The sequence below is a fragment of the Onychostoma macrolepis genome, chromosome 25 (assembly GCF_012432095.1).
Source record: "Onychostoma macrolepis isolate SWU-2019 chromosome 25, ASM1243209v1, whole genome shotgun sequence".
Taxonomy (NCBI): domain Eukaryota; kingdom Metazoa; phylum Chordata; class Actinopteri; order Cypriniformes; family Cyprinidae; genus Onychostoma; species Onychostoma macrolepis.
Genome location: NC_081179.1, coordinates 11,391,555 through 11,413,617, shown reverse-complemented (window position 1 = coordinate 11,413,617; position 22,063 = coordinate 11,391,555). Strand labels below are relative to the sequence as shown.

Sequence of the window (22,063 nt, the reverse complement as noted above, 5' to 3'; positions counted from 1 at the left end):
TAAAAACACCCTATGTGTCCGACAGGTGGCGCTGTCTCATTATGTTGAAATATCATACGCGTCAAATACTTAACAGTCACTCAAATTACACCCTGTGAGTGGGTTAAACATTTTTCTACATTTTTGTATATTATTTATTACTATTATTATTATGATTAGTTATCTATAATCCTCTTGTACAGTGGGAGGTCCCAGTGTGGTCAAATGTTTAAAAACGCAGTTTCTTTTGGAGAAAGTATTAGGCTTTTTATTTTAATTTCCTTGGGGATTAATGATATTTGACTGGCATATGAAAACTCACCACTTCTCAAATCTAATTAACCTAAATCAGTCAAAATGTTAAATTATGGTAATATTAGTTTATCATTTAAACCTACAGGGAAAGGTTTCTGCAATATCAACATTTAAACGCTTAAATTTAAAAATATAATCTACTAAAACGCAAATTATAAGACCAGACTCCTAGTAACTGGTATCTTTATATACATATACATATATATACATATATATATATATATATATAAGATGTTTAATCATCTCTGAATGGAAACAAATAATAATTTCTCTGAATTCAGGGCCCAAAGTAATGAATAAACTACAATTAAAACTGAGTCAGACATAATCCCTATGGATGCCAGATAAAGCGCAATGCAGTTTTTTTTTTTTTTACATGCAAAATCCTGACCCATTTTTCTACGGCATTAATTATCCAAACACTTCAGAAGTCTATAATTCAAGGAACAAAAGAGAACATTGAGTAGTTGTGTGTGGCATCATCATGTCACATGGATCCACTTCATAACATGTCACTGCATTAATTTACAGCTTCAAAATTAGTTTGATGCCATTTCTTTAGTTGAAAGGTTTTATCCTCAGTTGACATAAAATGATTAACCAAATGTAATTTAAACATTCAGGAAAAGATTATGAAAAATTTAGCTTGTGTTCTTTTTTTCTAATATAGCCTAATAAATTATATTTAATTCAATGGAACTAAAGATTTATGATGTAGAAAAATAATAATAATAAAAATCCCAAGAGGGAGAAGGAGAGGAAATTTCTGAAATGTTAAAATGAAACATGAAATAGTGTTACATATTTCACTTATGTGACCATTCAATAAGAAAAAAAGTATATTATCCAATGGAAATTTATTGAATGGTGAAAATTATTGATATATATATATATATGCCACTTTTGCAGGGGACAAACAGACATAACACAACACAGCATGACATCTTCTGAAACCTACCAGTAAAACAAAATTGCTCATGGCATTTGTTTGATGAAAATCACAAAGGAAAAAATGTATCTGAATTTTAACTGTAAACAACAGACATACTGCATTAGATGTGATAAATGTCACCACTTTAAATAGTTCATTTAAAATAAAAAAGGAAAGGATAAGAACATTTTGTGAACATTTAAAATATCAGTACCTCTTTTATTAGTTCATTGTGCTATGATTGGACTGATGATTTTTCAACTGGACGACAAGTCCATCCTGAGAATCTTGCCACTTTTCACACCCCACAACACTCATACACATAAAGCTCCACACACACACTATCTGACCAATGGTGAGTGTACTTACAGATGCATTACTTAAATAGAACATTACAAATGCTAGTTTTGCAAAAGTAACCTACTGTAACAGAAAAGTCCAATTGGTGATCATGGTTTGCAACACTTTGAATAGGTAGCTTAGGTCTGTGTGTAAAGTTACCTGAAGAAAAATATCCCAGATTGTCATTTGAACACCAGATTGAGATTCTATACATGACAATATTGTGCTATTAGTCTTGGTTACTGACCAAGACTTCAGATTAAAAAACAAAACAAAGTTAAGACACTTTTGTTTGACAAACAAGTCAAACAAGATTAAAATACTACATAAATACAGACCTTGCCAAAACAGGTTGCATAAAAATTCCCATAGGGATATAAATATATTTATATATTATCAATATAAAAATATATATACAATAAAATAGTTCTTTACAAAAAGTATTTAAAACACAACAGGAATTACATCAAGTCCAGTTTGATGTGTCCATTAGTCCCATAGAGATCTGAGAAAACACAATTCATCCTCAAAGCAAACATGACCTATAAAGAAAAAAAGATAAACAATCCAGTCAGTAAAATGTAGTACAAAGGACTTTCATAGCCTTGCATTAGAATAAGCAAAAACGTTTCTAAGCTAGGATTGGTACAGAGCCCCTAAGTGGGCATTATGTAAAAAATAAAATAATTATATATATATATATATATATATATATATATATATATATATATATATATATATATATATATATATATATATACACAAATTTGGGAGAAATTTTTGGAAAGATTTAAAATTTGAAAGATTTGGGAAAAAATATTGCGTTCTCTTGCAAAAGGATTATGTTCCCCCGAAATTTTTGTATTGCATTCCTCTGAGAAACTTTGCATTTTCTTGCAAAACATTTGTGTTCGCTCACAAAAGTATTGCATTCCCTTAAGAAACTTTGCATTCTCTCGCAAAATGTTCTCTCGTAAAAGTATTGCGTTCCCCCAAGAAACTTTGCATTCTCTCACAAAAGTATACCCTTCCCCCAAACCTTTGCCTTTTCTTGCAAAAGTATAGCGTTACTCCGAGAAACGTTGCATTTTCTTGCAAAACATTTGTGTTCTCACAAAAGTATTGCATTCCAGCAAGAAACTTTGTATTCTTTTGCAAAACATGTTCTCCCATAAAAGTACTGCATTCCCCCAAGAAACTTAGCATTCTCGCGCATCACATTTGTGTTTTGTTGAAAAAGTATTGTATTCCCCCAAAAAACTTTACATTCTCTCACAAAAGTACTACGTTCCCCTGAGAAATGCTTTGTTTGCAAGCAAAACATTTGCATTTTCCACCGTCTTTATATTATTTCCATCACAAAAGTTTTGTGAGAAAATGCTAAGTTTCTCAGAGGAATGCAATACTTTTGCATTGCAAAAGCATTGAAATATAATTTTTCCTCCCATCTCATTTTTTTTTTACCATCCCTTTCCGTAGATTAGTCAGTAACATTTAACATGACGCTTAGTAAAAGGTCAACTGTGAAATGACTCACATGATTACTGCTTCTTTCAGCTTCTGAGGTCCTTTTGGTCAAAGATGATGTGGGTGGCGAAATAGATGCCAATGGCACCAAAGATGGCAGAAGAGGCGATGTACGCAGTGACGGACTCTGTGAACTGGACGATCATGCCCATGAAGAGGGTGGGGAAGACCTGAGAGAGAAGGAAGGTGCTGTCCAGAATGGCAAAGTCTAGTCCCACCCCACGTTTCTCAAAATCCTCTGACTCCAGACCAAGGGGGGCAGCATTCTGATGCACAGGTGGGTAATACTCTGGTTCATCTCTACTGTGAGGAACATGCCCATTGGAAGTGCCAATCTTGTGGTTGAGATCTCCAGGGCCGTTGTCTAGTGTCAGACAAACAGAATCCCTTGTGATGGTGAATCCATTTGTGTGCATTTTTTTGGTTTTGCTGTTTTGCATGTACACCTGAAGGACGTTAGCAATGAGAAGCAAGTGAGACATATGAAACAAATTGATCTAGTTTTTATTATTTCTTATTTTTGCCATGTTATTTATAGACAACATAAAGGCATGACAGTAAACGATAAGGTAAATGTTGCAAGCTGGATTCTAACTGACATATGGTGCTTATTTGGTTTCTGCCAGTTCGAATTCTGCTTTTGTGATCAATTTTAACAATTTTCCGTTCTAAAAATAGTGAAAACTTTTTTTTTGAGTCTATATACATCATGCAATTTTCTATACAAGAAAAGACAGAAAATATATGCAAGTATGAAATGCCTACCTCTTTTTCTTTGTGGTAGTGGCAGGTAAGCGTGTAAGGCAGTGTCTGTAGTGTGGCATAGGCAAAGCCAGTGAGGGCCGACATAGATGTGACCAACAGGACGCTCTTAGACAAGCAGATGAACAGAGCGGAGATGGTGAAGCACACCATGCTGCTCAGATAGACCGTCCTGGACCCAAAGAGACGCACTAGTCTGCTCATGACCAGCGAGAAGAAGGTTGAGGTAGCGCACTGCAGGAACAAGCCCAGGCTGCCCATACGGATACCTGCAGGGGTGATGTTAGACAATTTCACATGAGAAACTGGTTGGTTCTGATTAGATAATTATAGGTATGATTAGACAGATTCTGATTCATAAGCATTTAAAGGGGTGATTAACTGTTTTTTTTCTAGGCTTGATTGTGTTTATGGGGTGCAGTATAAATGTGTTAATGCTTCGTTTAAAAAAAAAAACGCATTATTTTTCACTCTGTCCCTTCTCCTATAAACGCACTGATCATTTCCCCTCCCTCAGAAATACGTGATGGGCTCCCAGAGAATATTAGTGAAGAGGATCGCGCAGAACTTGTGCAAGCACGGCTCTTATGTTTTTTTTGTTTGTTGTTGTCTCATACTTTTAGATACGCTGTTATTTGTAAATGCTACTGCTTCTGTTAGCTTTTAAGATATGGTTTTATCCTGATTAAAGCTTTAATACAGCACAGCAATGTATAACGCTTCTCATTGCTATGTGAAAAATATTTGTCTATCAATCTAGCATTGCACAATCAAACATTTTTGTATAATGGGACTTAATGATATTTATCTCTTGTTTATGGCAACATGCCTTAAATTAGATAATTATATGAATGTATGTATGTATGCTGTTGTTCAAAAGTTTGGAGTCAGTAAGTTTTTCTGAAATAAATGAATACTTCTATTTAGCAAGAATTAATTAAGTTGTCAAAAGTGAAAGAAAAGACGTTTATTATGATACAAAAGAACTTTCTAATCATTTAGTTTCCACAAAAATATCAAACAGCACAACTGTTTTCAACATTCATAATAATAAGAAATGTGTCTAGAGCAGCAAAATAGCAAAATGCTCTGAAGGAACATGTATCACTGAAGACTGGAGTAATGATGCTGAAAATTCAGCTTTGGCATCAGGAATTATTTACATGTTAAAATATATCACAATAGAAAACTGTATTAAAATTTCACAATATTACTATTTTACTGCAGCCTTAGTGAGCATAAGAGACTTCTTTCAAAATTCTTACTGACTCCATACAGTGATAATATACGGTAAACTGGTAATTATCACAAATTCAAAAGGACACCGGTGGGCACACCATTCTTTTCAACAACTGCATGTCCAGGTGAACAACAATCCCCAGCCTTTGTAATTTTGACAGATGAGGCCATTTCAAACTGTTTGCTTTGCCCATTTGAGCATAAAGGAGAATGTTTCTTTTGAATAAATCCAACAAGTGATGTTTACTAAGGCATGTGTTTGCAGGCTTTGGCGTTGTACTTCAAACAGGCTAGGAACTTTCCTCACAGAAGGAATTCATAATTTAAACAAAACTGCAGAGGGCCGAGATATTCACTGTACTGAACAACTATCTCCAACGCTTTTTGTTACATAGGGCACACTTTGCGGTCAGATTTCATTTGTTTGCACACTGATCTTAACCACATCTGTCAAAATGTTTTGCTAAAGGAGCTTTCTGCTGGTGTCAAAGCTCAGTGGGAGAGGTCCAGATGCTAGCTTAACATGGCATAGATTTAGTAAGCTAGTTGTTGACTAACTAAAGACATGCATTTGTTTTTATGAACATTGCTGGAAGAGGCCACATGTGGAGGTGAATACAAGTTCACAGTGTAGAGACAGACGATATGGCCAGAGAACGGAAATGACAGACCACCAACAGCAGGAAAGCAAGTTTATGGACAGTGAAAAAAAAAAAACATATTCCTTTAGAAAAACTGCCTTTTGACCGCAGACAGTGAAATGAGCTGAAGGTAATGTTTTTTATTATGCTGAACTCTATGAAACAAACACTGATATCCTTTTTATTTTCATTCTTGCTTTTTAATGAGACTCTAGACAAAACTGAGAATCTATGTGCAAACATTAACCAACAAAATGTCCCTTAACATTAACAAAACATTAACAGGAACGCCTCTGAGTGGGAATGCATGACGCATGAGTCGGAGAGCGACTCTGAAATAAATAATATCATTAATTATTAATCTCTTGGGAAATCAAACATTGCATGACCTGCTTGAAATGCAACATTATGACAAAACAGTTCCGGATGTTCAGTTTCGCTGGAAAAATTCTGCTTAGAGACTTACTCAACACCTAGCTGAAACTGCTCCCCATTGACTTTCATCGTATGAACAAAAAAGCTGAAACATTCTTTAAAACATCTTTTTTTGTTTTCCACAAAAGTCATGTTTGGAAGGACATGAATTTTCATCTCTATAATAAATTTGCATGAACTATTTATTTCTGTATCATGTATTTCTGAGTGATATTCAATTAGAAAAAAAAATAGAAAAAAGAATTAGATCATGAAAAGTAGGCAATTCATACAAGACCAGGGCTGTATTAATTGAAAGTGGCTTAGTGTGATTATAAAATTGCTGCAAATGCAAGACTGCAAGTGAATTTAATTAAATTTATGTGATTTCAGAGTGCAATGCAGCACTGTGTTCAGTTACACGCGAGCAGCTCATGATCTGGTCTTTTTTAGTATCCCAGAGCAGCTCCACATAAACTCATTTCTGCAGCTTTGTCATTTATATCGTGCATTTGGAAATGCAACATGTGCCAGCCATCAAGTTTTAAGAGCTCTATGCGGTTTTCCACCAAAATAAAAGCTAGATGGTTTAATGTTTGAAAACTCAGAAATCGAGACATCCATAAATATTGGTTTAGTAATTTTATGGTTGGTTAAGTCATATTGATATATAACATTTTGTGGAATGTCTTTTATCTTCTAAAATGTGCTCATGCACACAAAACATGAATACATTTAGATTTGTGTCAAATTAGAGAGGTACACGTTAAATAATTTTTTTATACTTGCCGTTTATAATTGTTGTTTGTAATGAATGCCACTATAATTTATTGTTATTTTATACATATACTTTTCATCCCTGTTCTGAATACCGTTAAATTTAAATAATTTGTTGAGGTGAGAAAATAACTACGTTTGTAGTGTTTATAATGTTTATAAATGTTTTATTTATCAGTATTTTACAACATTTCTTAATAAAATAATAAAATGTGACTTGTACACCGATGCAACTTAAATGCGTTTTTTTTTTTTTCTCTCAACAATGCAGTTTTTACCCAATCTATTTTCTGGTAAATGCAGTAATCACACTTTTTTTTTTAAATTATCAGATTTTCCCTAAATTGAGCAGCCCTATACGAGGCCAAATATGAGTTTACAAATCAATTACTAGTTTTTGATTTGTCGATTTTGATTTTACTTACTAACCTTCATCATAGCGCTGCCTGAGAGCGGTACCCGGAGCGGCGCTGGGAACTCCTTCGTACAATCCCTCGCCGACAAAATCTGTGTAGAAGAGCATGAAGGACATGACACCCATCCAGCTGCAGAGCTGCGCCAAACACAGCTGTTGCATGACACGCGGCACGTGGCAGTAGCTGCGATAAATGACCGGTGTCATGGACCAGCAAGTCCTCAGCAGGCACATGAGCGGGCCGGACTTCAGAGACCGCAGCTTACACTGAAACAGATAGCAGCACGAGCGTGGAAAACACCGTCCGGGCTCCGACGGCCCCGGTTCCACGGTGGACAAGGGCTCCTCGGACACTTTCATGGTCACTAACACGCTGATCACGAAGATGAGGATGAGGAGGGAGAACAAGCACTCAGCCTGACCACCCAGGTAGAAGGAAAGGAGCCCACCGCTCCAGTCCAGGGCGGGTAGCAAATAGCCTACACAACCTCCAAGGCTTACCATGAAGGAGAACATAGCGAAAGCCTGTCCACAGTCATCCTGTTCACGGTAGAGATCTGAGAGTAGCGCCTCCAGGGGTGTAAAGCACACCTGTCCGCAGAAGTCCAATAGGCCCACGCCTAGGATGAGCAGGCCCACCTGGAGAGCCTGGTTGCGGCGGGTGCTGCCCCAGCTCAAGTTGGCGGCCAACACGTCAGCATGTGGTATGATAAAAAGGGCTAGGAGAACTCCCAACGACAGCAGCCATATGAAGGGTCGCCGTCGGCCGTAGCTGCTGTTGCAGTGATCGCTGGCTGAGCCAATCAGGGGGATGAAGAGAAGTCCCAGGACAGGTCCAATACCTACCGAAAAAGTATATGAATATTAAACAAGAAAAGTATTTTTGCCATTGGAGACAACATGTCAGAAAATCACAGCCATGGCCTCTATCTTTTGGCTTCATCTTCAGCCTGCTGTAATGCTGCCTGTAGTTTAAGGTGAGCAGTCTCTGGCTCTGCTCCCTCGTCCCCACAGATTTTCTAATTAAAGCAGATGACTCAGTGCACTGGTTGGGCACTGATTCCCATTTCGATTCATGTCTAGATCTTCAGCAGCTATTTTTATTCATGCGCGTGGTGGAAAGATGACCTGAACATGCTCAAAATGCAATTAAAAGTTCACTGGAGTCAGTTTACTCAGTGCACATGGTAAAAATCTTAATAGGTTTGTTGGAAAAGGAATATAAAAACACATTAATTAGTTGAAAGTATATTGTGAAAAATTGCATACATTTAACAGAAGCATTATTAATTCTTACTATAAATTAAAATTGTTTAATAAGTAAAAAATTTAATTACCAAATTATGTTATTCATTCCTGCAATGGCAAAGCTGAATTTTCAGCATCATTACTCCGCTATTCAATATCACATTATCCTTCAGAAATAATTCAAATGTGCTGATTTGCTGCTAAAGGAATGTGTCTTGAAATGTTTATTAGCCGTGCTGAAAACAGTTGCTTAATATTTTTGTGAAAACCATGATGCAGGTTTTTTTTTTTTTCAGGATTCTTCTAAGAAATTAGAAAGTTCAAAAGTACAGCATTTATATTAAATAGAAATCTTTTGTAGTATTATAAATGTCTTTACTGTCATTTTTAATTAATTTAATTTTGTCCTTGCTGAATAAAAGTATTTATTTATTTTAAAAAAAAATCTTACAGACCCCACACTTTTGAACAGTAGAGTATATAGAGTTTTTGAGCCTAATTTATGCTGGGGGTTTTTGGGGGATCATGGCAATGCTTGCACATTCTCACATGCTACAAAAACACATTTCCGCAAGAGCTATAAACCGGAAAATGGAAACGTGTGGAATATCACACCTAAAACAATTTTAAGGCAACCGCATTTAAGGCACTGAGCAGGTATCGAAAAACCATGTGTAATGTGAGGAATACTGTAGAGAACCTTGGAACTGCCTACCCTAAAGAAATGTATTTAACAGTGTCGGTCAACTGCACCTGTAAGTCAACACAAGCTGTTTTTTTCCCAAAGTGGAGGGAGAGTGGGCTTCTGCCCACTTCCTTTTAAAGGTGCCTTTGTACTGTTTACAACAGTTTGAGACAATTAATCATATGACTCTTTTATATACTACACAGTGCAATTCATTATAGTCATCCTAATTGTTTCTGTAGCTCCAATGGAAAAGCATGGCTTTAACAAAACCAAGGTCATGGGTTTAAGTTCCATGGGGGAAAAAAATAAAAAATAAAAATGTATACCTACAATGCACTGTTTGTTCGAGAAGAGGTCACAAACAACTCATCACATGAGCATCAATCTAGTCCAAAAAGCCCAGACTAAAGAAATGTACTTTTCACGTCACCATACCATTAAAATGAATAAAATGCCTCCAAACCCCACTCCATTAAGAAACAGTCCAACAAAACCTCTGGAATCACGTACAACCACACACAAAACCTTTTGAAAGCACTTCTAATGGCAACGACATTATGAGTTTATATTGCTTGTGAATGGAAATGAGCACAAAGGATCTTTCTTTCATTCTACTGCAGCTGTTGACAAAGAGAGCGGTGTGTAGTATGTATTAACACACCACACATCTTCTGTCTGTCTGGTGCAAAGTGACCACATGCACGTTTGTGAACTGCTTTTTTCTGTTTTGGTTGCAAGGCAAACAGACTTGGAGAGATTAATTTACAGCAAAAGCCATGTGGAAGCCATTTGTGGGCAAAAAATTATGCATTGTTCATATGACATGATGAAAAAATATTTTTCAAAATATGGCAAAATATTTAGAATCATAGGGCTGGTTATTCCAGGAGTAAAAGAATCAAAACAATCATGCATGTTGCTGGACATTTGGCATTGTGAAACATTATAATTCAATACAAATTTTCTTGTAAAATGTAAGTGATTCCTGTGATGCAAAGCTGAATTTACAGTATCATTAACCCAGTCTTCGGTGTCACATGATCCTTTAGAAATCATTCTAATATAATGATTTGCTGCTCAAGAAACATTTAGCATTATTATCACCATTGTGATGCTTATAATATTTTTAATAAAATTTTAATATATATAATATTATTTTCTATACGTTTTTTCAGGATTCTTTGAAGAATAGAATGTTTATCTATTTAATGAATCCTTGCTGAATAGAAGTATTAATTTATTTGAGAAAAAAAATAATGACCCCAAGTTTTTTTTTTCAATTACTATTTTATATAAATATATACTAATTAATATATATATATATATATATATATATATATATATATATATATATATATACACATACAGTACATACATACATACAGTGCCCTCCATAAGTATTGGGACAGTAATGACAAAATTGCTCTGTTGGCTGTGTAGTCAAGACATTTGAAAATATGATTAAAAGATGAATATGAGACAAAATTTCAGAATGTCGAATTTTATTATTAGCTGTTTCAACACATACATGTTTTACCAAATAAAAAGTTCAGCACTTTTAGAGTTCATCCCACTTTCTGATGTGAGCATAAGTATTGGGACAGTTGAACTTAAAGGGTTAGTTCACCCAAAGATGAAAATTAGCCAGTGTTTTACTCACCCTCGAGCTATCCTAGGTGTATATGACTTTCTTCTTTCAGACGAATCCAATCGGAGTTAATTGAGTAAATTGTCCTGGCTATTCCAAGCGTTATTATTGCAGTGGGTGGGTGTTTCTGTTTAACAGTCCAAAACACATTAAATAAAGTGCGAGTATCCATAATATAACGTGCCTCACACGGCTCCGGGGCATGAATAAAGTCCTCCTGTAGCGATTCCATGGGTTTTTGAAAGACAAATATCCATATTTCAAACGTAATAAACACTTTTCTCTCACCAAATTGCTTGCCTTTCTCTCAAAGTCAGCTCCCTCGTCTTCATCCTGGTTTGTGTGTTTCGTCATCAAATGCAAGACTCTGATAACTGATATGACACATTCCCTGCTTTTAATATCTGAAGAATTAATGGAACAGGACGCAGCTGATCACTTAGAAAGACCTGTGAGCCAACAACACAATGCTTGTGCTCACATCAGATAAGAGGGATGAATCTCTTAAAGTGCTGATCTTTTTAGTTGGTAAAACATTATGTTTTGAAACACCCAATAATAAAATGTGACAATTTGTAGTTTTTTTCTCATATTCATCTTTTAATAATATTTACAGATTTCTTGTCTCCACAGCAAACAGAGCAATTTTGTCTTTACTGTTCTGATACTTATGGAGGACACTGTATATGTATGCATGTGTGTGTATATATGTATATATATATATATATATATATATATATATATATATATATATATATATATATATACTAATAGTTTAATAAATATGACTCAAAAAATAAATAAATCAGAACCACTTATTAACACTTTGTCTACCAATTTTTCAAAGGAACAATCTTAAACCAATTACCTTGTATTTCAAAACTCCTAACATAATTAGCGGAACATAGTGGGTGAGAAATGTAAAAAGTGCACATTTAAATAACAGTCCACTGCACAAACCCACTAAATCTGAGAAAGAAGCTTCCGGCTCCAAGGCAGCCCATGATGACTATATTATCTGATGAAAGTCCAGAGGAAAGTCCCACAGAATTTTAACAGGATGCAGTAAAACTATACAAGCTTCCACACAGCTGCTGACCCCTCGAGCCTCCAGGCCTCTTCCTGCAGTCTGGTGCCTTCCAATTAGCACCTGATTACCACCTGGACGGGGCAGCGAGTGATTTAGCCAGTAATTATGATAATGACCCCCATTATAGGATTGACTCCTTAGTGGGAAACAACCTTGACTTGCTGTTTACAGCACAGCCCTACATTAACCAATCATAAACCCTAATTCAACATTCCAAGGTTAGGCTGAAACCTTACCTAAGACCATCGTCATGTACTGTTCCTCCACGCCAGCCTCCAGCAACAGAGGGGGCACGTAGGTGATCCCAGCCGCCACGCAGATCTCCAGGCCACACGTCAACGAGTTGAGCAGGACCAGACGCCACTGAGACCTCCATCCAGTCATATTTACACAGGAAGGGTTCACCTTTTCTCCCATGAGTCGGTGTGAAAACTCTACTCAGTCTTCCAGGAGAAGGCGAAAGGCACAGGGTCGGGTGCCCAGGGACGAGGTGGGCGCGTTGGGTGTGGGAGAGCAGAGATTCGGACTCTCAACGGGCTCAGATGAACTAGGGGATCCATTGTGTCTTCAGCATTCTTGATCTGAAAAGAAAAGACAAAAGGTATGCATGATCTGTTTTTGTGGTGATCACTATAAAACACATTCCTGCAGATGTTGTTCTCCATTCCTGACCCTCTGGCCACATTAAGGTCACCCTGCCCGACGGCCCGCCTTCCCCTCGCTCTGTCATTAGCTCGTTCACTCAGAGCTGATTCGACCGGGCCTCCTCACTGCAGTTGCCACCTCTAATTAGCAGCCTTTGTTCATGAAAAGCAACATTAATGAGTCAGATTTTTACCATTTCCAGTGGAGAACAGTGCATTGAGAGCATTACTCTGTGGCTGCTTTTCGTTCACCAGGGGTGAATGTGCAATTATGAATTTTTTATGACTAATATCAGGGTTTGTTTTCTTCAGCAGGTCGTTCATGCTTATTCTGGATCATTCCAGTGGGAACAGAGTTTCAAACAATGATGGTTGTTGACTTAAAGTCTAAGAGTCTGAATTGAAGTAATTTAACACTATTTGTTTATTAAAAAACAAATAAGTTCACAGTGGTATTCAAGCTGAGACATATGGATTTGAGTTCAAATCCATCCAGTTAAATATTCAGCTAAAAATTGAAATGAAAACTAATCTACTGCTTGAGATTTGCCCATTTCTAAACATCAGAGTGGCAAAATTTATTTACATTCTAAATGTCAAATATAAGCATATAAGCAATTTGTGTGAAAATACAAAATATAAGAAAATCAGTTATTGGAAAATTACTGTACTTCTGTTCAATGTGTCCCAGAACTATATAGAAGCCCATTTCTGCCACATAAGAAAAAAATCATGTTTTGGTAAATCATAATAAGTCAAAATGACGACATGCTAAATAATACGCAAAAAGTCAAAAAACATTTTGTCATAATTTTGGCTTTTTATCTCACAATTGTCACTTTTTACTTTTGTTGTTATAATTTTGACTTTTATACGAGTTATAGTGTCATATTTTGACTGTCATATTTTTTTACATTTTATGTAATTATTTTGACATGATTTACCAAAGCATGTTTTTTTTTTTCCTGTGGCAGAAATTGGCTTCCATACAAAACAGTCCCTCTAAATGCAATCATTAATGAGGCAGCACTACATACATACATATGTGTATATATATATATATATATATATATATATATATATATATATATATATATATATATATATATATAAAACTTCAGTAATTATTTTTATTTATATCACATTATATTTTATTGATTATTTTATTATTATAAATAATAATATTTTATTATTACTAAAAGAGACGTTTTGTTGATTTTTGACGTTGGATGCCAAGTTTGGCCACAAGTTCATTAAAAGTATTTTTTTAAATTGATTCATCAGTCTTTATTGTTAGTTAGCACCTGCACGGCTTCTTAAAACAGGAAAAACTGAATAGTACATTAAAATCTGATGAGTCATTGTTTCATAAATCACCTGAAAAGTCAATAAATAAATAAATAATTAGATTAGCAGATTATCAAAATAACCATTAGTTGCAACTGTTTATTTTATGCCAAGCTTAAAATCTGCTATAGTTACAACATTTACCTCCACCAATGACTTCATCCACAACCCACCGTTCTTCTCCAAACATGTACAAACAAAGCATCTCATATGAAATACAACACCAACGCACTCCCTCTCTGAAAATCATTTCCTCCCACAACTCTCCTGGGCACGACATGTCAATCAGGTGAAGGACGTCTTCTCTCAAAATGACACGAAACGTCCAACAACACAAGCTTTTCACATTCTGACCTTGCAGAGAGAGGCTATTTGCTTTTCAAATGCAAATAATTGTTGCTAGAACACGAATGAGAGGCAAAGTGCTCTAGAAAATATGACTAAAAACAGATTTCAACAAGAACAGACCATATTCGATCACTTACTTCACTCTAAGCACTTCAGGTAACTTGATTTGCTTCAGAGTAGCTCTCGATAATGTTTAAAGTGCTGAAGCTCTCTCTCGATTACATCAAGCTCTTCCTGAGCTCAGATATTAAACCACGAGCGACGGCGAGTTCTGCGTCTCTGGTTCTCTGGCGCTGACTGTCACCCTGCCATCTGATTATGAGACATGTGTGAGAACACTCAGAGCAGCCGCCACCTTTCAGGAGGATGAAAAACAAACAGGTGCTAAATTCATATTTGGTGTTACATTCCTCCATCTATGTGGGCCATCTGCTCAATGTTGGCAGATAGAAAGCATATCATCTCCATTTGAAGAAACTTTACGGAAATTATTCAAATCTACAAGTTCATTTTGTATTTAGAGCTTCATTAAACAGGTTTTTTTAAAATAGGGCTGTAGTCCAGAGACCAAAACAAACCAAAAAATATAACAAAGACTTCATTAGCATTTGTTATTTCAGCACCATAGTTTGACTTATTTTAAGTATTTAAATAAATAAGGAAAATATGCTTAATCTAAATATAGAGTCTAAACCGCTATAGCGCCACTAAAAAGTGCACATTTTTGCATTAATGGCTCAAGATTTTGTGATGTTGAGAGATATCTAATAATGATCTCATCATAAAGTCCATTATTGGATGGTCAAAGAAAAAACAAGCACAATACTTTGGCACAAAGCATATGCCAAATTGAGGCTCCACAGACACAACTATTTTACTCCCATTCCTTCACTCCTAAAAGGAGCTCATCAGGGGTCTATCCCAGTCCATCTCTGTAGGACCTCCACCCTGCTGTCCCAATGCCTAGACAACCCCCCTGCTTTTCACTTCCCCCACCTCTATCCAGAGGGTAGCCCTCAAGGTCATCCTTATTGACGACTTTTCTAGAACTATTGAAAAAAGAGAAGCACATTAATGCCTGTTTTCCCTGAATCGTAGTTAATAGACTTTCTAATGTGAATGGGTTAAATTATCTCACCATCTCCAACTCTCACCATAGTTCTGATATGGTTCATTTTTAATTAATTAAACTATATTTCAACATATTTTGTGGCATAATTGATAATCAGTAAACATCAAGTTTCATATTAATTCACTTATACTTTAGTTACAATTTTGTAGCTTGCAAACCAAATTAGAAGAGTTTTGCTCCTAAATGAATCAAATGAATGAGTTGAGTTGATTAATGATTCACTCATAAAGATCTTGCTTTGTTCCTTAATGAGTAAATGTTTTTTGAACAAATAGGTTGAGCGAATTATTCAATGACTAACTGAAAAAGACACTTGTCGCCATCTACTGGTGACCTGTAACCTACAGCAAGAATCAAGTACTAAAAAAACCTTCATAAATAGTACACAAACTGACAATCTTTCTGAAACATGCAAACAGAGACAAGAGGAGCAATACTAACGGTAAAAAGTCAAATGACTCATAAAACTAATCAACAACCAAGACGTTAATACATAATACATTTTAGGAATAATATTGTTATTTGGTTTGTTCTGCCATTTTCATCTCTGAGCAACAAACAGTAGCTGTGTTTTGTTTATAACCGAATCAGTGTTTCTGAACAAATTGGTTGAGCTGAGTTGATTCAATGACTCACTCATAAAGATATCACATTTCATACCTGAATGAGTCAGTGTTTCTGAACAAATCAGTTAAACGGATCAATGACTCACTCAAAAAGACAGTCACTCGTCACTCATTATTGTTAAAAAGCTTAGAAGGATACATTTTCTACTGTATGACTAGTGCATCATTATGACTAACCTTGCATGAGTAAAGTTAAATGCAATTATTCAACTTCACTGACCATGTAAAGCAGGTCAGATTTATATGAATACCATGATACCAAAAACTACTGTTCATTTGTAATGCATTGCTACATACATTTACTTAAAGTATTCTCAGCTCAAAATGATGAAGTTTACAAAGTCAAAACAAACTGTTTTACTGAATAATTAACACAAGAGATTAAATAAAAGTATGAGCTTAACATTTAAATTTTGTTCTTTAAAAAAAAAAAAACAGGTACAAGTCTAGATTTTACTTTGGTAATCAACATTAGGCTATGCCATGGAACATTCTTTTTACGCAATGCAAACTAAGGTCAACATGAAGGATTGTGTTACTCGAGTTAATTTCAGACCCTTGTTACCAAGGGGAGAATTTGACATAATGAAAACTGACAATTCAAGGAGATGTGTCACTCACGAGGCATTAAAAGTGTTATCATGCCAGTGGTATCATGGTTCAGAGACACAGGGGAAGCTGGAAGTTATAAATGGAGCTACCGTATAGAATTTAGCAGCATGTTTGGCGTGCCTTAAATTATGTGTCAAATGAAAGCCACGTGTGTTTGCTTTAAACCTGGCGTGCCTTTACCGTGACATGAATCACGCTAAGCAAAGGCACCGGGTCATTCAGCCAGCACTTTTACATCTTCAAACCATTCCATAATGTCTACTGATCGCTGAAATGCACACTTTTCATAAACATGTTCTAACTACCTTATCTGAAATGGTTTTAGCATTGCATACCAGGTTAAGGATCCTTTGACACCACAATCCCAGACCTATTCAATAACGCAACCCCCTCTGCCCCCGCAGATAAGCTTTAATGGCTCTGAAGGGCATTATTACCATACAAAACAGGCTTTGTGAACATTGAGCCAATGTTAGTAACTTGATATACTGAGGAATCAAGCCCTTCCAGTTAAGCTTTTATCAAGTCTTAAGAGTCTTAGAAACACCCTTAACAACAGCCCGAGTGTCTGTGCTTAAAGCCGAGGAGAGCATTTCTCCAGAGTGACATCAGAACCACAAGCAACAGTTGACTTCCAACCAAAACCTCAGATGATGTTCAACATGGTTTGGCTGAAAGTGAGATGAGACCGAGGCGACAGTGGAGCTCTAGTCCCACAATTTAACATTCCACTTTGACAAGTTATTTAGCAGTCGACTGAATATCTCGGACTTGGTCTAGGACTCCTTCCTGATGAACCCTGGTCTTGATTGTAGAGAAGGTCCCAGCATAATTCTTCTCTTAACTGAGATCACACGACTGTGGGTGCATAAATCTTATCCTAGCATCGGTCAAGGCCAAAGTATACTTCACTTTTTACGCGTAGGCGAGGGACAGCATACAGTGCACGTGACGCGAATTTCGTCATCAGAATAGTACGTGCGTACTGTATGTGCACCGCCGGATTTTTGTAACCGCGTGTACTTTGTACGCGCAGATCGCACATATGCATTTAACTCTCTTGCAGTAATTAGTTTATCCGCAAGGTGGCAACCTTGCCATGGGGGTATCGATTCACAAGGTAGCTGAAGAAAAACTGCATAAACAGAACAAACCGGAATGCGGGTTAGCTACAGTGACAATGGAGGCCTACATAGACGAGAGATTGTGCAAAGAGGCTAGAAAATACCCTCATTTGTACAACTGTAGCATGAAAGAATACAAAGATATTTACATGGGTTTTAACTCGTGGCGAGAGATTGCGCAAACACTGGCCCCGTTAGGCCAGGGGAGGTATTGCAATTTGACGCAAAGCGCATACGTCGAACGTCTGTGTGTACGCGTCAAATGAAGTATACTTTGCAAGGCTGTGCGTACAACTGTACACGTAAAAAAAGAAGTATACTTTGGCACTTTAGCGTGACCCCTGACCTCAGCACTTGGTCCCGATCATATGATAAACCTTCCCTCAAAGACACACAGCAGTTTGACATTTTGCTCTCATGTTGTTCAATAAAAACATCTGAGACATGTAGTAAAATTTTAAATTTAAAAAGTTAAAATGTTATGAAGTTTAATGGTTGAAAGGTTAATATGGTGTAGAAATAAAAAAAAATTGTGAATTAACTACTCAAAAGGCACTAGTTGACATTACAGAACATACTGTGAAGGTACAGATATTTGCTGATGATTAGCATATATTACAACGATTCATTTCCATGAATAAGTTAAAATAGTCAATTTTAATTAATCGATTCAGAATTTAATGTACATGTTGTAAAATGTCATAGTAAAATATATATAAATGTTTTTGTTTATTTCTAATTTTTACAAAATTTGTATAATTTTCCTTGTTACTTTAGCAGTGTAGTAAAAACATGCCATGATTATTTTTAAATAGATTTTACTGTACTTTACCTCCTGCACTCAGCTGCATATCATGGTTCTTCTGATTGAATTAAATCATCATTTCAGTTCATTTTAGAAAAAATACATAATTGTCAAGATATACTTAATATCGTCAACAATGCATTGCAAAAGCAAGAGGTTGTCTTCCAAGATCCCACACTTTCTCACCCAACGGTATCAGGTTCAGGTGCGGACACACAATCTGTTCACACTCAGGCTTTATGCAGCTCCCGGGAGAGGAGTGCTGAGTTATCTGATAGACACTGGATACAGAAAGACACTTATCAGGTCAAAAGAGAGAGGAATGTGGGCTGCCGATGACCTGAGAGACACAATAAAGCAAGCTCTGATCCTCTCTAATGGAGTGCTATGAAATTACCGGAAAGTTCTGGAAAGGACAGATTTATAAATTAACTATATGATTCATATTATTATTTATATTTTACATTTTAGATCTACGTCTGTGTGTGTGTGTTATTAATTTTAATAAAACAATATGTAAAATATTTTATTTTACAAAAATAAATGACCAGGAAAATGTAGAAATATGTCAAGCAATGCCGAGTTTATCATCATTCATGGCCTTCGCAAATACCAAACACTAGAATTCTTCTCAAGGTAGCTGAAGCATGACTTCATCGCCCTTGAACTTTCAAAGCAGCCAGATTACACACATACACACACATTTCTCTCACAGCATGCACAATTTGCTTCGAGGCAATATCAGGATGGAAGAAAGAAAGTGTTTCAGTTATACATAAAATGAAATCTTACCAAATACATTCAACAGCACACACCGTCCATGTCATTAACTCCTTCTGCTACCTTTAAATTCATTCTCACCCTTATTCTCCCATTATAATGCTCTTTCTTATTTGCCCCGACCTGTGTGATGGAAAACCCCTTGTGCGGGTCAGACATTCTTCTCTTAGACACCAAAATCCTGTCACCTCAGGCCCCAAATAACACTAAACGTGGCCCCCAGCACAGCAGCCCAACACTGATATGAAACAAAGAACGGATTCATATCAGTTCCACCTCCTCTTGTCCAACCCACCCGCCAACCAACTGATCCATCTCATTTTCCTTGCTAAAAAAACCCTGCAATAATGGCCCAGATCAGGTTAAACTGCGTATAAGGACAGGCCTTTCTCACACCTCTACCTCCCAACCCTGAGGCCAAAATCTTCTACAACCATCCCCAACCTTTTCTCAACACCAAAACCTAACCTTCACACTAATGCACTATAAACATGTTGGCCAAATTTAAAGTTTTTTGTCCATACAGTGGGAAAAAAAACAAAAAACAAATCTGTACCCCATTGACTTTCATTGTACAGACACAAACAAACTAAGACATTCTTCACAGAAGGAGGAGAGTCATACAGGTTTGGAAACAATGACATAATATTCATTTTCGGGTGAATTATACTTTTAAAGTACGATGCATGACTCAATGTAGGTACAATGAACAGGAACAGTTATTGCACTATTTGTGAAAAAATGCAGAACAACTAAAATGTCACAAGTATCGTATAAAGGGTAATGGATTATTTACTTCACAAAATAACCTTTGTGATTGAGGCGGTGTGTGGTACATCTTTGGCTGAGTGCTAATGTTCTTCCCTATGGATCGGTCTTTATTGCGATGACTAAGTTTATTGCGATGACTAAGTTTATTGCCATCTATCTTTGGTTCATAAAATAGTGATTATGTTAGCACAAGGAACGATAAAATTTTCTGAGAAGGTGACACACAACAGCTACTGAGGAAAATCATCCCTTAGGCCTGTTTATTATTATGAATCAGTCGATCTGTTAGGTATTATGTATGAGTAAAAAACACTGGGACTGTTGGTCAAGCATTATCTAAAAAAAAAGCCCAATTATTTCCCTTGTATCACTCTGAAGGGGTTATTTCGTAATTGCTTTCATACACACGTGGTCAGAATTGTTGGCACCCTTGGTAAATATGATCAAAGAAGGCTGTGGAAATATGTCTGCATTGTTAATCCTTTTGATCTATTATTTAAAAAATTCACAAAAATCTAAGATTTCATTAGAGAATAAGAATTTAAAATGGGGGGAAATATCATTATGAAATAAATGTTTTTCTCTAATACACATTGGCCACAATTAACAGCACCCTTTTTTGAAATCTCCATTTGCCAGTTTAACAGCTCTAAATGTTCTCGTATAATGCCTGATGAGGTTAGAGAACACCTGACAAGAGATCAGAGACCATTCCTTCATCCAGAATCACTCCAGACCCTTTAGATTCCCAGCTCCATGATGATGCTTCTTCTCTTCAGTTCACCACTCATTTTCTACAGGGTTCAGGTCAGAGGACTGGAATGGCCAGCAGAAGCTTGGTTTTGTGCTCAGTGACCCATTTTTGTGTTGTTTTTGAGGTTTGTGTTTGGATTATTGTCCGGTTGGAAGATCCAAACGTGGCCCATTATAAGATTTCTAACAGAGTCAGTCACTTATTGATTTTTTATCTGTTGGTATTTGATAGAATCCATAATGCCATGTGTCTAAACAAGACGTCCAGGACCTCCAGCAGAAATATAGGCCCACAACATCAAAAATACAGCAGTATATTTCATTGTACACATGGGGTACTTTTTATCCCTGTGTTCACCAAACCCATCTTGAGTGTTTGCTTCTAAAAAGCAAAATTTTTACTTACATCTGACCATAGAAGCCAGTCCCATTTGAAGTTCCAGTCGTGTCTGATAACTGAATATGCTGGAGTTTGTTTTTGGTGAAAGCATTTTCTTTTCTTGTTATCAACTTTTTATTTATTTTCACACACAACATCACAACATCCATTCAAAACAAACAAAACAAAACAACAGACATACTTCAAAAGTCCAGTCAAAAAGGAGAGAGAGAGGGAGGGAAACCCCCCCCCAAAAAAACAAGTCATTCCTTTATATAATCGAGTGTGTGAAAGAAAAAACCCTGCCAAGCATCAATAGTAGAAGGCTTGGCCCCATTAATTTGCGCTGTTGTACATTCACAAGTCACTATTTTCAGGAGGCTATGGCTCCAATATGTTTTTCCGCACATGTGCGGTGTAAACCAGTTCTGTATTATTGTCTTCTTCGCAGCTGCAAAACCAGCAAACAATATTCTCTTTTGTATTAAGCTTATACAGAGACCAGAATCATCATTAAGAAGACACAAACTTGGGTTAGCAAAGCAAACAATTTGTAGTAAGGAGGATAAAACCAGGTTTACATGTGTCCATAGATTAATGACGAAGCATTTTCTTTTCTTGATTTTTTTCCTGAAACCCTCCCAAACAACATGTGGTGATGCTGTTTGATAATTTTTTTTAAAGGTTTTCTGACCCCGAAACTCATCCTTTTTCTGCAATTCTCCA

At 36.3% G+C, this 22,063-nt stretch overlaps 1 protein-coding gene across 2 annotated transcripts in view; it reads right to left on the bottom strand.

Moving 5' to 3' along the window:
• Positions 1 to 664: 664 nt before the first annotated feature.
• LOC131534808 (solute carrier family 45 member 3) overlaps positions 665 to 22,063 on the bottom strand; it is a 28,843-nt gene continuing 7,444 nt past the window's right edge. Inside the window, exons 1-6 of one of the 2 annotated variants that reach the window (XM_058767845.1) lie at positions 14,493 to 14,690; positions 12,253 to 12,597; positions 7,357 to 8,184; positions 3,860 to 4,125; positions 3,105 to 3,540; positions 665 to 2,109 (exon numbers count right to left, since the gene is read on the bottom strand). In XM_058767845.1, coding sequence (XP_058623828.1) covers positions 3,121 to 3,540; positions 3,860 to 4,125; positions 7,357 to 8,184; positions 12,253 to 12,433 — 1,695 coding nt within the window. In that variant the 5' untranslated portion in view covers positions 12,434 to 12,597; positions 14,493 to 14,690 and the 3' untranslated portion in view covers positions 665 to 2,109; positions 3,105 to 3,120. Of the gene's footprint in view, positions 2,110 to 3,104; positions 3,541 to 3,859; positions 4,126 to 7,356; positions 8,185 to 12,252; positions 12,598 to 14,492; positions 14,691 to 22,063 lie in introns of those variants that run through there. The other variant, XM_058767843.1, reaches the window with a different exon arrangement.